This window comes from Erpetoichthys calabaricus, chromosome 3 (genome assembly GCF_900747795.2).
Source record: "Erpetoichthys calabaricus chromosome 3, fErpCal1.3, whole genome shotgun sequence".
NCBI lineage: Eukaryota > Metazoa > Chordata > Cladistia > Polypteriformes > Polypteridae > Erpetoichthys > Erpetoichthys calabaricus.
In genome coordinates, this window is record NC_041396.2 from 169,811,150 (window position 1) to 169,829,326 (window position 18,177).

General features: G+C 37.2%; 1 protein-coding gene across 1 annotated transcript in view; it reads left to right on the forward strand.

Moving 5' to 3' along the window:
• Positions 1-6,961: 6,961 nt before the first annotated feature.
• Positions 6,962-18,177, forward strand: part of LOC114648465 (bifunctional protein GlmU-like) — a 165,064-nt gene continuing 153,848 nt past the window's right edge. The window contains exon 1 of the mRNA XM_028797520.2: positions 6,962-7,113. Coding sequence (XP_028653353.2) covers positions 7,087-7,113 — 27 coding nt within the window. The 5' untranslated portion in view covers positions 6,962-7,086. The remainder of the gene's footprint in view (positions 7,114-18,177) is intronic.

Consider the following 18,177-nt stretch of genomic DNA (forward strand, 5'->3'; position numbering starts at 1 on the left):
TTCCAGTTTTGTTTGCTGTTTGTTTCTTTCTCCATCTCTCGGCCATGTCCTTGTGTGTTTTTGTTAGTAATGGACATTGTACATGTTTGGCCTACTTGGTATTCTTTTGGGTGTAGAGAAGTGTCAGATCCAGTCACACAAAAAAAATGAGCTTGTTATTTACTTCTCACAACTCAGAATTGTAAAAAGCTTGTGAACTAAAAGAAAAAATAGCCACATAAAGTGGCTTCCATGCATTATAGACTATATAAGGAAAAAGTATGTTTTTAAATTGTAGAAAAAGTAAAAAAAAAAAAAAAAGAAGAAGAAAATGTCCGAGATTATACAAAAAGAGTAACTATATGTCTCCAAATTAAACAAGAAAATTCTTGTTTTTGACAAACTGAAGCAAAAGTTAAAAACCCCAGTGCTCTTGCACTGCACCCACTACTGTGATGGTTTGCTTCAATATGCAGTATTCTCATGCAACAGGCCTGAAAAATTGCAATTTGGAAAACATAAGGATACATTTATGATGACAATTACTTGTAGGTCAAATATATAGTCTTATGGAAACCATAGGCTCAAATAAACACATTCGAATCCTATAAACCTCCCATTTTTCTAGAACATCAAACTAATACATTTAACAGCATATACAGATATAAAAGCATAATTTAAATCAAATTCTCCTAATTATGTTACAAAAATGTTTTGATTTTGGTCTACAGTATAATTAAAAAAGAAATGACGCAAATGTGCTTAAAGGTGACCAGAAGATGGCAGTATATGCCAACAAATGCAGTTCAACTCAATTTTTTTTTTTTTTTTTTTTAAAGTCACATATCCTGAAAAGCACTTGTGTTTTCTAAATTGTTCTTATAAAGGGCTTGTGAATACTTGACTTTCCTCCTTGTATAGTTATGACTTGCCTTTCTGTACCTGTAAGTGCCCTCAAAGACCAATTAAGTCAAATTAGGACACTGGTAACAATAGTTGCACAATTACAACCAGACAAAACAATTGAATCTTAGCACACTTAATCACATTTTTTCAGTACCCACAGAGATGTGGTTATTTATTGACTGAGTAATATTAGATTTAAGTACCTGTAAAGGAAAAATACAATGATCTGTGGGGCAGTCTGAAGGATTTTACAAAAAGAATGATAGAAAGAAATCTAATTTACACTACACAGTACTGGTCTTTAAAGGTCCACCAACAACCAAGTTACAGCATTTCAGTTATTTGCATTAATTAAGAAATTGCACAATGCTGATACAGTAGTAGTTTTAAGACATACATTTGTAAGTACATACAGCAGACGTGAAGAAGAGAAAAAAAAGATGTCCATTTAAAATTAAAAACAACTCCAGTAGTTAATTGTTTGCCAGTTGCTGCTAAGATGAAAAAGAAGAAAAGCAAAGCAAGAATTTGTCAAATGAGAAAACTCCAATGTTTTTCCAGTTGACTGGGCAGGTAACTCTGGATTTCCCAGAGCAAGTGAATATTGATGTGTAATAAATATACCCTGAGATGGGCTGGCGCATTGATTACAGTAAGTTTGTGCCCAATGCTTAAAGGATGGACTCTGGCTACCTTCAAAAATCCTTTTTTTTTGGATTAAAAGGCTGAAAAAAATGTATGGGTGGCATTTTTCCTCAAATCAGTTCTGGTACAGCTCTAGCAGAGCTTTTATCAGCTAGTTCTCCTTCTTCATAACTATTCAAATTAGACCACAATGAAAAAAACATGGCATTGTTTGAATGAAGCTAAATAAAATTCCATCCACCCATTTCATAAACCTGCACCGTCTTTCTCCTGAACCTAAGCAGCCAAAGCCTATCTGCAGATAAAAACAGGTTGTGATTTCATACATTCCAAAGAACTAGCACGCCCTAGTGGTAACATTACAAACAAAAAGTTTGAACCAAAATTCCATGTGACTAACCTCAATAGTTACTCTGCTGCAACTCCTTATTATCCTGGAAAAAAGAAGTGTGACAGCAGATAGATTTTTAAGGTTAGTCCTGTTGTCACTGAAACAATACAGAAGGAGCTGAGCAATCTTTTTTGTGGGAGTACTGAACTTTGTTTTGAGGTGCAATTTGTAGGAGCCTGAATTAGGGCATCTGTGAAGTGTGACTTCTTTATTTGATACAAGTGATGTACAGAACGCAGTCTAACATCATGAAAACCAAAAATGTATGGTGACTTCCACTGGAGATGCGCTGTGATGGAAAATGGCACAATAACAATATAAATCACGCCTCCATTAATAAAGTTTTTAAAATTAATAATTAAGTAGGCACTCCACTGAAAGAAATTATTTCCATTTAAAAACTGTAAGCAGAATAAACAAATGTAACACAGCTTGTATTTCGGTTCATAAACAAAGTAGGCATTTAAAAACAATCTGCAGTGAAAATATTACAGCCACTCTACAGTGCTCACTTATAATAAAATATTCTCAAATCCTTTGAATCCAATTCAAGGACATTGAGCAGAATCAGATGGACGGCTGGAACCAACTCAAGCAAAGCATCAGTTCATAGCAGTACTGGCTCATACACATAGGGGAATTTAATTTAATCCCATCTCTGGGGATATAGATGGAAAACCTGGAGTACCCTAAGGAAAGTGTCTAAAATTACATAATGTCCTATTGTAAACTCTCATTTAAGATATTAATTTAGTTATTTATTATGTATCACATACATACAATGATTTTTTAATATTTATAAAGTCATGCATTGTTATTGTCCGTTAATATTCTTCTTAAAGGTACACTGGAGTTGAGCAGCTAAGGACATTTGAGCGACTAAGCATTTTTTTTTTTGTTCTTTATTTTGCCTTATACAGTTTTTTGTATTAGGAATTTGATATATTTCACATACCCCTTGGGGTCAGATGGCAGGGTCAGCCATTACAAAGCATTCCTGGAGCAATGCCAGCTTAAGGGCCTTGCTCAAGGGCCCAACAGAGTAGGATCTCTTTTGACAGTAACGAGGATTCGAACCAGATACTAGCACAGATCCTTAGCCGCTGAGCCACCACTCCTCTCTAAACTACATATTCTACTAAATGTACAATTTGATTTGGATTTGTGAAAAAGTCATGTAAGATATGGACATAAAGTGCAGTCTTCACGTCAGCAATGATCCAGTACAGGATTTAAACCCTGAATCTGTGAAGAAGCAGAGCTAACCACTATGACACCTTGCTGCCTAATAGTCTGAGATAATTATCTTAATTCATCAAGTGCATGGAGTTGTGATAAATAATGTTTGTCAGTCTGAAAAATTCAAATTCAGGCTTATAATGACCTCTTACATACATAATGTTTTCCTGATTATATTTTCCAAGTTATATTGTCTTTCATGCACAATGCACACTCACTCCATGCATTGTCCGATTCCTACAATTCTGTTGCCGCAATGAAAGCCATTGATGTTTCAGTCGATCAACTAATGTCTTTTACATAGCGCTTCACAGAGCATTCAGTGAGTAAAATACATAACAAAACAAATTACAATAATAACCACATAGCAGAAAGACACAGAGGGATGGTAGGAAACATTGCCACTTGAGATTGCTTGGGCTGTATTCATATTGCTGGCAGGGGGACTGTGTTGCATGCCACTGTTTAATGTGCAAAACAATGCACTAGAATCCCATTTAAGGAGGAGTCCTGCCTAGCCCTTGTTGCTATCAGAATAGAATTCCTATTTATCTTGCTAAACCTTTATGAAAATGGATGGATGGATTAGAATTACTGAAATCTCAAACATGCACCTAATGTTTATAATAGCAAGTGAAATGGATTACAAGTCTCCCAAAAGTTTGATAGCTTGAGTTTTATTCCTGTCCAGGGTATCCTCATTATGGAGTCCAAATGTTCACCCTGTATCCAATCTAATTTCCTTCTGAACTTTAAAAGCTCATTATAAGCAGTCTGAGGAAATGAATGATCACTATTTTATTCTGAAATGCACCAGTGTTCCATTCAAGGGTGGCTATTGTCTGCATTTCCCCACAATTCTCTACTCTAAGAAAACAGATTGGGGGAAATGTATAGAAGAAACGAATATACATGGAACAGTACAGCTGAGCAGAAGTTAGTGCTGCCATTTCATAGCTCCAGGAAACTGAGAACAAATGCAAACTTGTTATTTATTTGTGTGAAATTTGTATTTTCTTACTATTTCTGCATGGCTTTATTTTGGTTTGGATTAGGTTTATCACACACATCCTGAAACAGGTCAGGTCAGGTTGGGGAATATGCACTCGTACAGCGCATTGTCACACCCACCACACAACGATTCAGCTCAGGATCCTGGTTGGCAACCACCCAAGGCAGACACGTGGTCCAGTCCCACCCTCCGGAAATGAACATCTATCTGCTGCAGCCAGGTGTAACATGGGCATCCCCTTGGCCTGGTCCAGTTGCGTAGGTCCTCAACAACGAGAATTCTGTGAGTTGGATCACTGTCGTGGAATCACACCACATGGCTGTAGTGCCGTAACTGACACTCCCTCACAATACAGGTAATGCGTCTCATTCGGGACTCTATGAAGCAATCCCTCATTCAACACAAAGTCAAACCAGTGGTACCCAAGAATTCTCCAAAGATGTCCAGTCTTCTTCTCAGGTCACTGGATAGTGTCCATGTCTCACAAACATATAGCAAAGCAGAGAGCACCAGGACTGAAAAGACTTGGACCTTTGTCCTTTTACAGAGATACTGGGAGAGCCACATGTCCCTTTCCAGCGACCTCATGGCCCCCCCATGCTCTCGCAATCCATCTACTGACTTCATAGGAAGAGTCACCAGAAACATTAATGTTGTTGCTGAGGTACATAAACCTCTCGACATGGTTGACATTCACTCTGGAGACAGAGACACTGCTGATGGATGTGCACAAGAGGTCTTTTAAGGCCTAGACCTTATTTTTTAACCAGGACACTCACAAGCCCAGACACTCACACTCCTTGCTCAGTCTCTTGAGAGCTCCAATCAGAGCTCCCATTGACTCCGCGAAAATCGCAGCATCATTGGCAAAGTCAAGATCAGTGAATCTCCCTTCACCAACAGATGCCCCACAGCTGCTGGAGCCCATGACCTTGCCCAAAACCCAGTCCACGCAAGCATTGAACAGTGAAGGAGCATGAACACACTCTTGATGAACCCCAGAATAAACTGGGAAAAACACAGAGGTTCTGCTTCCATTCTGCACAGCCCTCACAGTACCAGTGTATTGGCCAGCCATGATATCCAGCAACTTCAGGGGGTCCCGCAAAGTCTTGGGATGTTCCACAGGGCAGCTCGATCAAATGAGTCAACTTTCATAAAAGAGTTCAACTGACATCGTGAATATGTGTGTTAAATTAAATGTTGAGTGACTGAAGTGGCTGTGTGCATAAGTAAATACCTGACTAGCACACCATTAAGTTTGATGGCCAAAGTTTTATTCCTGTCCGGGATGTCCTCTTTATGAAGGCTGAATATTCACACTGTACGAATGCCAGTTTCATTCTGCATTTTAAAAGCTTGCTATGACCCTGTAACCCTTGCTATAATCCTCTCTTGCACCCAATACTGCCAGGATTGGATATTGATCCCTGTGACACTAAAACTGGATAAAGTAGGTTCATTAAGTATATGGATGAATGGATGAGATAATAAAAATGCAAATGGTTGAGGCTAAAGAATGAAAAATAAGCCAAAAATTAATATCACTACATTGCCAAACTTAACTGGCTTGACTTGTTTCTTCTATGATTTGCATTTTATTCTAAACTCAGCAAGTATGCAATAAATTGCAACACTACAAAATATTGTTGTAAATACTTACATGGTATAAACCTATAAGATGCCTGAGATCTGCCATTGGCTTTCTTGCAAAGCCACTTTTGGCAAACCCTCATTCATAAGTCTGTTCCCAATGCAAGAAAGGGAGGTGGCCCTACTACTCATTTGTAATCTTCATTTATGGAAAATATGCAACAAGGAAGGTATACCAATGAAGATCTACCATATTAATAAGATAAGTGTCTATTTGTCTGCCTTTTTGCAACATCTGTTTTTCCAAAAGGTAGAATATCACAAAACATGTTTAGCAATAAATTGCATTGCATTTGTCATTCCAAAAGATGGCACATCAAAAATAATAATACAGTGTTTATGAATCCCATACAAAATAGAGGCATATGCATTGCATGGTGCTCTGCAAAATTTAACACTTAGGTCTAGGTTGTTTGCTTAGATTTCAATCTGTCATAGAAGGGCAGCACAACTAGCATACTGTAATAGTATAAAAATAATTTTGATCAGAACTGCCCAACAATATGTCACTCCTATTAAGCAAAATTCTCCAAAGTAACGGAGTCGAATATTGAAGATCTCAAAAGTCCTACTGTCTACCACACTGATGCTTAATAATGACGATAATAAAGATTGTATTAACTTATCCCTGCACTGTCTGCTGTTTACTTGATATCCTAGAGACTGGTGACTCTAAACTGACCCATTGTGAGCGTAGTTGTTTGCAACAATGTACAATGGCCTAGCGCACCATTCAGGGTCATTTCCTGCCATTGTCTCATGCTACTGCAATGATTCACTTTTGACTCTCAATTAGACACAGTGTATATAGAAAAGGGGATACGTTTACCTGTTTTAATTGTTCTTTATATTGTAGGGCTGAAGGTGAAACCAGTCACCTCACTAGATTCTGCAATGGAAGTTTGTGGAGTTTCAGCGGGTACTAGAGTATCTATCTACTATAAAGAGCAGAAAGTAGAAACTTCCCTCTACTTGCCCTGTATGATTAGGTCAGGACCTCCTTCTACTGTGGTGAAACTGATTGCCCTGGGCCGAAGCGTGACATCAATAAGAATATGAATACAAACACAACAGAGAAACGCTTCCAAGTTCTGCTATTTTTAATACGTGCGCAGAGGCGCTACAAAAGCATTCGCGCACGGCAGACCATGTGACGTCACGCGTTCGGTAACTGCCACAGACGGACTTCGCACTGACTGCGAGGCGCGGAGAGGCATTTGGGGGCGACCTGGAGGCTTTGGTGACAGCGAAGGAGCCACAAATGGAGACGGCGACTGACCCCAACATGGCGAGTATTTATGATACAAAACGCGGCAGGGGTTGGAGCCCGACTTACGTTGAAGCGGCCACTCAAATCCGTGCGGTGACCCACTCGTCTCGATACGGCCCAAAAAGTAAAAGAATTCATTAATTAACTATAAACGGATCTTCCAAAAGATAAAATTAATAAAAGTAAGAAATCATTTAATAATTCATTCGGCACGACGTCTTGCTTCTCCGCAAGGTGCATTCAAGCCTTCGAAGAGTTAATATTAAGTGATTAGAAACTATAAATAAACGCGTAAAGTCCACCCCCCCAAACATTTGCAGTAGTTCTTAAACTTTTTAATCCGAGGACCTCAATAAGAAAATCGGAACCAAAAAGAGGATTATTCAAATGACAGGGGAAGCATAAATAGACAAATAACAATGAATACATAATAAACAGTGTAAAGGTTTGTTTCCTTTCAAACGTATTTCTCACGTGAATATTACTAAAAGGTAAAAGCAGAAAACAAACATATTGTCTATCCATATTCCAAATCCATTTTCCCAGCAAGCGTTAGATGCAAGGCCTAAACAATCCCCGGGCATGGTGCCAGTCCATCACAGGTTGAACACACACACACACACACACACTAGGACCAGCATAGAATCCACCAAACCTGCATGTCTTTGAACACTGGGAGGAAACTGGAGCACCCGGGCCTTGAACCTAAAACAATTATTGGTACTTTTCTGTTATCGTGACACATATCGGTGAGGCCGCCGCCCCAATACTAAATTTTTGGATTTTAAATTATTAGACTGACCTACCCCAACCACAAATACTAACCCTAAAGTTAGTGGGGGGTGGAGCATAGTTAACTATAGGTCCATAATGTTGATGGCCCATTTGGGTGCCTAATCTTAAAAAAACCATAATACGATTTGCGTCACAATATAGATTCTTGAAATGTATCAATACCAGTGGAAATGCTTAGTGTGAAATTTAGTAGAGCTGAAAGAAAGAAATTCTTGATGCGACAGAAGAATGTAATGAAAGGATTTTATGAAAGGTCACTCGTGGCACCAGTAAAGGAATGAGGTAGCTCAAAAGTTAATTAATCAATGCAACTTATTTACCGCCCCTTAAAAAACATTTTTTCAATACCATTTTTCAAATGAGCACCACCATAAACAATTTATTTTTGTAAAAGAGGTTGCAAATAGTCGGCTTCCTTTTAACAATTCAGTGACTTCAACAAAAAACGTGCATCCATAGGGGGCTCCTGGGAATGAACTTCAGTCAGTATGACGTTTATAAAATAGTGTACAATATCACGAAGAGGGCAACTTCAACCCAAAGTTATCGCAGACCGAGTGTCCACCAAGGGTCACCACGGATGTTCTGAAGTCATTGTCAGTTTTTCAATTTTATTTTTAAAATGTTTTAATTTAGCACAATTCATATTCAATTAAAATTGTTATAATAAGTAAAAAATGTCTGATGCATTCGCAGGAACATTATTACTATTTTTTTCATGTTTTTGCTAGAAAAATAACCTATTTAATTCCAATGATTCACCAAATATTCCTGGAATTTGTGTTGCCACTACTTTTCAAAGTAATAAATCTATGTCTATCTGTCCTTCAATCAATCAATCAATCTATTTTAAAATTTCTTTATTTTGAAGCCAATGTACTGTAATCAAGTTATTGGGGATTTATCACAGTAGCATCAGGTGCATGGGAGGAACCACCTCTGAATGGGATGCCATTCCATTTCAGGACACAAGCCCACTCTGAGTCAAGCTTGTGGTCACATGTTAACTTAATGTGCATGTCTTCATGATTTTATGGTCACCTACTAAGTTAATGCTCATGTGTTTGTCAGTGTCGTGTATGTGTGTATGGGGGGCCAGTGACTTCAGAGGCTTAAACCCAAGATCTATTGTTTCTGTTGCTTTATCTTTTTGTCCATTATATTTATGAACTATTTTGTCAAGCCCTTGTTGTTTTTGTCCATTATATATAATGTGCGTATCCTGTGGTCAGTTTTTTTTAACCATTGTACAAATGCATGTGAACCACCTAGGTGGTACTACTCTTTTATTTTGTACATCTGGAGAAACGCATGCAAAATCACAGCTCTTCATTTGTATAAGCATGTAGAAATGTGAGTAAGAGGGGGCTAAGATCCCAGAAATGCCCCTGGTCTTTAAAGAGACCAGGATGGAGTAACTAAAACACTGAACTTTAAACCTCATGTTTACAAATATAATTTCTGATTTTGCTTAACAATGTGACTGCGAGCTAGTCACTAGCTGTTACCAAATTGTAAAAAAAGAGACAAGGAAACAGCCAAGCTTTAAACTGTTGGTAATTTATCAGGGCCCCGCAAATCAGCTTGGATTAAAAAGCCCCGTGTAAATACAAAACTTGCAAATTCCACTTGGAAAGTCACTGGGCAATGGCTTTAACCTAGTCTGCAGGACCTCTGAGTCAGCAGTGCTAATTATGTTGCCCAATAAACAGATTTACTAGAGTTTATTTAAGAATGTGCATTGGTAATCAGTAGAATCAACATAGATATAGAAATCTTGAAGAATGGTTTGAGTAGGACAGAAGGAATTTACTGAATGTAACAATATAAAAACTGTAAAACACACTAATTTTATGTTATTAATTCATTCCCTTATTAAGTTCCAACACAGAGTAGGACAGAGCATGCACATGTACAGTAAATAAAAACTCAGTGATGTTTAAATTCTTTTTTCAAAACATATATATTCAGTTTTGGTGGCACATTGGCTAACACTGCTACCTCACAGCTTAAAGAGTCTGGGTCTGAATCCAAGGCGTATCACTGTCTGTGTGGAGTTACTACACTTTTCCCATGCCTATGTGGCTTTTGGTCTAGATACTCTTAGTTTTCTTTACATTGATCTAGTTAGGTTAACTGGCAGCATTAAAAACTGATCCTCAGTTAGCAGGTCTGGGTGTGTGTGTGAGTGAGTTGGTTCATATCGTACAACTGATGCTGTATGCTGGATTGTTTCTATCTCCTAACGGTCATAGTAATGTTAGGTTAAAAATGTGTAACAGGTGGGCAATCATTCAGCACATTTGAAATTAAATCTGGTCTCCAATTGTTCATCTGTGAGTTAAAAATAGTTATAGATTTTAGCTGGTCTCTTTCATGGTGTAATTTGAATGAAGACAGATATTTGACTTATTTGTCCTTATTTTTATAGAAGAATGTATATCCGTATCTGCAGATGCAGTGTGACACAACTAAGACATATTTATGATTTGGAAGTTTAACACCAAATTAAAAATAACACAAAATTCGTAACTATTATCTTGTAAGTTCAATAAAAGTACAAATTGAGATCTGAATGAAAAATCCCTGCTGAAGATCACAAGAGGCACATAATGTTTGTTAGATCAGTCAGTTTTTAACATTTTGGAACAAAGAGCTGTTGCTGGTTTTAAACAATGCTTGCCTACAATATATATGTATATGAAAAATACTGTATACCTAACCAATGTATGTCCACTAAATAAATCACTTTTTCTATCCATTTTCTTAACCTGTTTTATTCTGTACAGGGTCACAGGGAACAGGATTAAATTATAAAACTAACCTTTATAATCTTGATTCAACTAACAAACCTCACAACACATTCTTTGCACATCACACAACTGTTATCAATAATAGAGCTCATGAAAAAATGCACATGTAGCTCATACTGAAATGGGATTACTGGGTAATAAATATAGTATTTCAGTGCCATGTGTACCATTTGTTTTGCTAAACAAAATGCTAACACTAAACAAAACTGTATTTCTACAATTGTTTGCTGTTCGCCAAGTAATGGTTCCTGCCTTGCATCCGATCCGGCTGTGTAAGGTTTCTGACTCCAGCAGTGCTGAATTGGATTGACTAGTTTTGAGAATATTTTGTTTAAACTTGATTTGTTTTTATTTTGAAAATCATACACTGAAAACTGTTTTGCTCTTTGTACTTGGTGGAGGACCTTCCTCTTGGGATCCTGAGATGAAAGCCTAGCCATCATATTTATAATCTCTCCATGGATCAGCAAATGAGTGACATAACAAACTGAGAAAGAACTTAATTTAGCTTAACTGGTTATGTTGCTTGTGTCTCTATTCTGCACTTCCACAATGAGGTAGAGGGTCAGGCTTCATTAAGGCACAACCTAATTACTGTTACATTATATTGTATATGATCAGGATCATCTTTATTTAACACATTTTTTAGTTATACCAAGATTATATAGAATCTGTAAACATTTGGCATCAATAAAATCATGGAGGGGACATTTGCTAAATTCCAATTAACAAGACATGCAAGTCAAAGGGGAGAATTCATAAGGAAATTAAATAATTCATTACAGGTTTGCAGGTTTGATTCCATTGAATTTCAGCACAAGACTGCAAGAATTCAGTTTTTTAATACCTCTTGGTATAAAAATAAAATATTAATAAAGTTATACTGGTATTAATAAAGTTAAAATCTTGTTACTCTTTCAAGGAAAAAGGCTTTCTCTATTAATACCTTTATTGCTTTCTGATTTAACTCAGAAATAAAATTAATGATTTTGTTTTTTTTGAGAGTGAGTGATTTGACTTTGTGAGCAATCATGTGTGAGTTGTAATAGTTTTAACTTGCTTCACAAATTTGAATGAATGAATTACAGTCATGGCAAAATCAATCATTTTTACTGCAGCACCTTACTGTACATTACCCTGATAAAAGAATGGAGCCTTTGCATTCATCTGAATTTAATGGACGTGGACACACTTGTTTGTGGCTATTGTACTAAAATGATTAAATCAGCTGCTCCATATGCTCATTCCAAAATGACATGTATTTAGTTAGTGCTTTAAAACATCCATATTGGCCAGCCATTCATGTGGCTCAGATCATATTGCTGTGAAACACTAGGCAGGCCTCTCTGATGACACAATCTTGAATGCATTAATGAAAACACAAATCACTGCAATGTGTAGTTAAAGGGGCTTTTAAAACAGCATACTTTAACCACTAAACTTGTGTTTCTTTTTGAGTTTTTGAAGACAAAGTAACTTTATTAGTACAGCACCTAAAACTTGATGAACCTATTTGATCAGTGTGGGTGAAAATGGGACTCCATCTATAGTTGTTCATTTTGTTCATTACTGCGGGTATGATCTGTTTATGCTGATTATTCCATATATATATATATATATATATATATATATATATATATATAGTACACAGGTTAAACAATAACAAAGTCTTAATCACTTCAGTGCAGCACTTTGAAAATAGCACAACAAAGGCTGTTTTACAGTAGTTCTGAAGTAATGGATTAATCTTCATTTGATAACTTTGATTTCATAGAACATTAAAGCATCAGGAGTTCATGGCATTAGAACTAATTTGACTTTTCCTTTAAATATTATTTGTCAGTATGTGTTAATATTCAGCTAATGTTTCCACCAAGAAAAAATCTCACAACAGCAAATGTCACAAACGTGACTTAAAAAATGTGTTATTACAAGAGTAACTTTACATAGTTTGTGTAACTGACAATATCCTGAATAATCTTGGTATTCATCAATTTATGGGGCATTGATATTATAATGTTTCAATTTTTGTTTTTAGCATTTATTTTAAGCGTTATTTATTATTATTCAGTTACTTAGTAAAAAATGGCAGTGAATAAATGTAGTACTTATACATGGTATGATAAATAAGGTAGTCCATGATGATCACATAATTTTTTGTAAACACTATGCTAAAATCCCCCAAAAGCCAATCGAATCTCCCTTTTGCCATTACGTTGGATGAAATCACACCCACCACTTATTCAGTTTAGCCCCTCAAGCAAGTGCCTAGAAGCAGGGTTTGAATTTCTTCTCAACTTTACAATCAAGGATTAAAGACAGCACTTAGAGCAAAAGGGGCAGAGGCGCCCTAAAAAACTCCTTACATGTGCCCATGATTCCACCCAGAATTCTGTTCCATCACAGTATTGGACAGCATATTTGCATTGTGAGTTTACTGTCTGTCGATTCATTAATGGGTAGGAATATATGATTAGCTTGACTGGCATTGTCTATTTCCTGACCCGATATTTTATGGCAAAACTTGTACTTGATGTACAGCCTTTGTAGCTGACAGAGGTACTGTTTTACAGATTCAGTAACATTATCATTATCAACCTCTGATAAAATGCCTATAATGCTCTATTTTAATACCTCTGCATCAGAAAAGTGTTTGTTATGCTTATCCAGGGTCTATGTAACTTGAAGGGAAACACTTGTTGCTCATTCTCATTGAGTTAGTGAACAGATGTGTATTTTCTTGCTGCATTTACAGCTTGCTTTCATGACCTTGATTTTTCTGTGTTGGACCTCATTTTGGTGGATATTGCCCTCACATTGAACTGTTTTATGTTAGTGACAGTATCCGTGCAGATGAGACAAGTCTCTTTCCATTTGGAGCTGTGACTTCTTTGCCTCTGCTGTGTCAGAAGCGCGTTGTCGGCACAGTCTCGTTTTTGTTTCTCTGTGGCTGTGTTGTTAGGTACAACTCTTACTTTTAATACTGAATTTCTGTTATGTGATTCAAATATGCCACACAGACCGCTGGCACAGTGGATTAGAGCAGGTTTAGTTCACAGGTTGTGTTGTTTGGGCGCCACCTACTGACTCTGGGAAGCCGCTGGGTTTGACTCTGAGGCGCAGTGCGCATGCGGTGCGTCCGCCGTCCGTGCATAAATTAAACTGTCGTTTAGTAATATAGATGAGGAGGGAAAAATGTCAGTGGCCTCCATCTGTTAAACCATTTTTTACTGTTTTAGGGGTCATCTTATTGTTACCCCTCTAGTGCACCTGTTGTTAATTTCATTAACACCAAAGCAGCTGAAACTGATTAACAATCCCCTCTGCTACTTAATTGACCAGATCAATATCCCAAAGGTTTAATTGACTTGATGCTATAGATAGATAGATAGATAAATAGATACTTTATTAATCCCAAGGGGAAACTCACATACTCCAGCAGCAGCATACTGATAAATAACAATATTAAATTAAAGAGTGATAAAAATGCAGGTAAAACAGACAATAACTTTGTATAATGTTAACGTTTAACCCCCCCCCCCCCCTCCCCCCGGGTGGAATTGAAGAGTCGCATAGTGTGTCAGTGGAGCAGGAAATTGACAGCAGTCTGTCACTGAAGCTTCACCTCTGTCTGGAGATGACACTGTTTAGTGGATGCAGTGGATTCTCCATGAGTGACAGGAGCCTGCTCAGTGCCCGTCGCTCTGCCACAGATGTCAAACTGTCCAGCTCCATGCCTACAAAAGAGCCTGCCTTCCTCACCAGTTTGTCCAAGCGTGAGGCGTCCTTCTTCTTTATGCTGCCTCCCCAGCACACCAATGCATAGAAGAGGGCACTCACCACAACCGTCTGATAGAACATCTGCAGCATCTTATTGCAGATGTTGAAGGATGCCAGTCTTCTAAGGAAGTATAGTTGGCTCTGTCCTCTCTTGCACAGAGCATCAGTATTGGCAGTCCAGTCTAATTTATCATCCAGCTGCACTCCCAGGTATTTATAGGTCTGCACCCTCTGCACACAGTCACCTCTGTGTAACAGAATCAGTTCAATAAACTATTAAAACAGGAAAAATGTAACAAATATTCTAAAGACTGCATTTTGCTGCATACTATGGACACCAGTCTTGCCCAAAAAGGGCAAAAATGAGATTAGGAAACGCTAAGTTCAATACACTTTACTGTAAAATACAATAAGCATATTTGAGAATATTGTTTTTTACAAAGCACACTTCCATTTAATATCCCAGCACACTATGCAGTTGCAGATATAGTAAAATATAGTAAATAAAAACATGCAGCATAATTTCAAAACACTAGATACAATACAATTTATTTTTGTATAGCCCAAAATCATACAAGAAGTGCCACAATTGGCTTTAACATGCCCTGCCTTTTGACAGCCCCCCAGCCTTGACTATCTAAGAAGACAAGGGAAAACCATCCAAAAAAACCCTTGTAGGGAAAAAAAAATGGAAGAAAATTTGGGAAACACAGTTCAAAGTGAGACCCCTTTCCAGGTAGGTTAGGCATGCAATACATACAATAAAATACACAAAACAGAACACAAGTTATCCTTAATACAATAGTGCAATATAAATATTACAAGCACAGAGCAGAATTCCATAGTAGATAGTAATACATAATATAATTTGGATTTGTTCAGATTAACAGGAACGTCAAGAAATACAGGTATTGTATAAGCAATGAAATACTCAGTTTTTCATTTTTTTAATCCAGATATCAGTGGTCCTAGGAAACCTGCATTCTGAAATAGTAACAGAATGATTTTTTTGTTTTGTTGATAAGACAGACTGAGAGCTATCAAAATGAAATGAGAAATTAGCAAAGTCATTTTGCTTGCCTACCTACTGGTGAATTTGAACATAGTCATTCAAAAAATGTTACAGAAGCAATAGGGTATCTACACCTTTGATGCACATTCTCTTATGAGGTCAGTCATATATTTAGTACAATAATGCAAATTATGTTTCCAGTTTGTCTGTCATCAGTTTTGTATTCTCACATGTAGAAAAAAGATATACAGGCAGTGAAAAGAAGTCTTTCAAAATGTTAAATGTAGCACTTATTTGTAATGTATGACAGAACTTAAAAGATAAAGAAAATGCATAGGGTGTCCTGTGTTCTACTGCACATTTATAAAGCAAAAGTACAGCTTGCAATGGCCTCTAGACAGGAAAAAATGTGCACAGGGAATTTTGTAAATTGCAATAAAAAAACCTTTGATATTATTGGTGCTGGCTGATATAATAATAATAATAATTCATTACATTTATATAGCGCTTTTCTCAGTACTCAAAGCGCTATCCACACAGAGTGGCTCAATGTTTAGCTCTATTGCTTTATTAATGCAGAATCCAGATATTGTCTGTGTGGAAGTGGTAGGTTTATATTTTCCACATGTCTGGATACTTTGGTTGTCCTCAAACATCCCCAGAGATGTAATGGATAGGTTTAAATGGCAACTCTAAATTGGCTGTGTGTATGAGTGGGTCAGTTAAAAACAAAGACAATATGATACTATTTACACTTTATTCTAGTGAGATAAATATATACAAGAGTAAATGATTAGACTTCCTTCCCAATCTGAAGATGATCCATTGCTATGGCCACAAGCGTCCCTTGCTGTAAACATGGGGATTACCAATCCTGGCTCAGGTGAGCTACTGTGACTGCTGTTTATTTATTTTTTTAACAGTGTAACAACCAGTTTCTTAACAAACACTCAAGGGTATAATTAGTTCCAAATTACAGTAGCTGGGTAATGCTACCCCCATTAATAATTAGAATCCTAAGAAGAAAATAAACTAAAATGTAATGGAAAACAAGCTAAATGAATAAAGATTTGTGCCTGAACAGTTTGACAGTAAAAAAAAATTTTGGACATGGTAGGCATACTGTAAGATGAGGTCAGACTTGCAGCAATTAAATTAGAATCTCAGGTATCTTCAGGGGTTCAGATTAATTTTAGAATTAGAAACTAGTATAAAAGAAAACCTATAGCCACTGTAAAGACTAGGGCAAGTTATTGTCAGTTCCTGTACTAAACAGTAGCCCAGTTTGATTTCTTGGGATTTATACAATGCTTCATGCTCTGTATGCTCCATTCCAATTTGTTTTTGACGCTATACACAGATACCACAAATACCAGTTTTTGGATTTTGCTTGGAACATGATTATTGTTCAATTTATACAAGAACATTGTTTGCATTTTTTTAAATTTGAAAGCCTTAATATGCTGTATATTTGAACATGACTCTAGTAAATTTGACAATAGTATAGTGATGTACTGTATCCTGTTGGAAAAAGTAAACTAGAAGGTTTACTGTTGTGGTAACTATGAATGTAATGTACAGATGAATAAGAAGAACAAAACTACTATAATGGTAAATTCCAAGGGTAATCATTTTTGTTTGAATAGAAAAATTGGTGGATACAAATCTTTCAGATTATTTAAAGTTAGTTTTATTATTTTTAGTTTAAACAGAATATTGTGTAAGAAATGATAAACTTAGCTTAATTATTTTATTGAAATGTAATATTTTATGCATGTTTAATAGTGGTTTGACCCTGAGCCATTGCAGCCAAATTCTTGGATGTCCTTACATGCACAGACTACACATATGTTACACTGAATGATTGTGTCTTTGCTCTTCACTAAAATTTACGCTTAAACTATTAAGACTAATTTATATTGAAATGGGTAATTCTAATTATTCTGCAACAGCAAGAGTATCCCTGTATACAGTGGAACCTCGGTTCACGACCATAATTCGTTCCAAACCTCTGGTCGTAAACCGAATTGGTCGTGAACCGAAGCAATTTCCCCCATAGGATTGTATGTAAATACAATTAATCCGTTCCAGACCGTACGAACTGTATGTAAATATATTTTTAAAATATTTTTAAGCACAAATATAGTTAATTACACCATAGAATGCACAGTGTAATAGTAAACTAATGTAAAAACACTGACAAACACCCAGGCTTCCTGCTCAGCTGCACGTACAGGCTCGCTCTCAGCTGCACGTGCTCTCTCTGTCTCTCTCTCTAGCACGCGAGCCTGCCTGCTCTCTCTCTCTCTCTCTCTCTCTCTCTCTCTCTCTCTCTCTCTCGCATCAGCACACGAGCCTACCTACTCTCTCTCTCTCTCTCGCATCAGCACACGAGCCTACCTGCTCTCTCTCTCTCTCATCAGCACACGAGCCTGCCTGCTCTCTCTCTCTCTCTCTCTCTCATCAGCACACGAGCCTGCCTGCTCTCTCTCTCTCTCTCTCTCTCTCTCTCTTTCTCTCTCTCTCTCTCTCTCTCTCTCTCTCATCAGCACAAGAGCCTGCCTGCTCTCTCTCTCTCTCTCTCATCAGCACACGAGCCTGCCTGCTCTCTCTCTCTCTCTCTCTTACATTGCAGCAGTTCAGCAGTTCACGTCTGACCGAGAACAATGCAACACGTGCGGA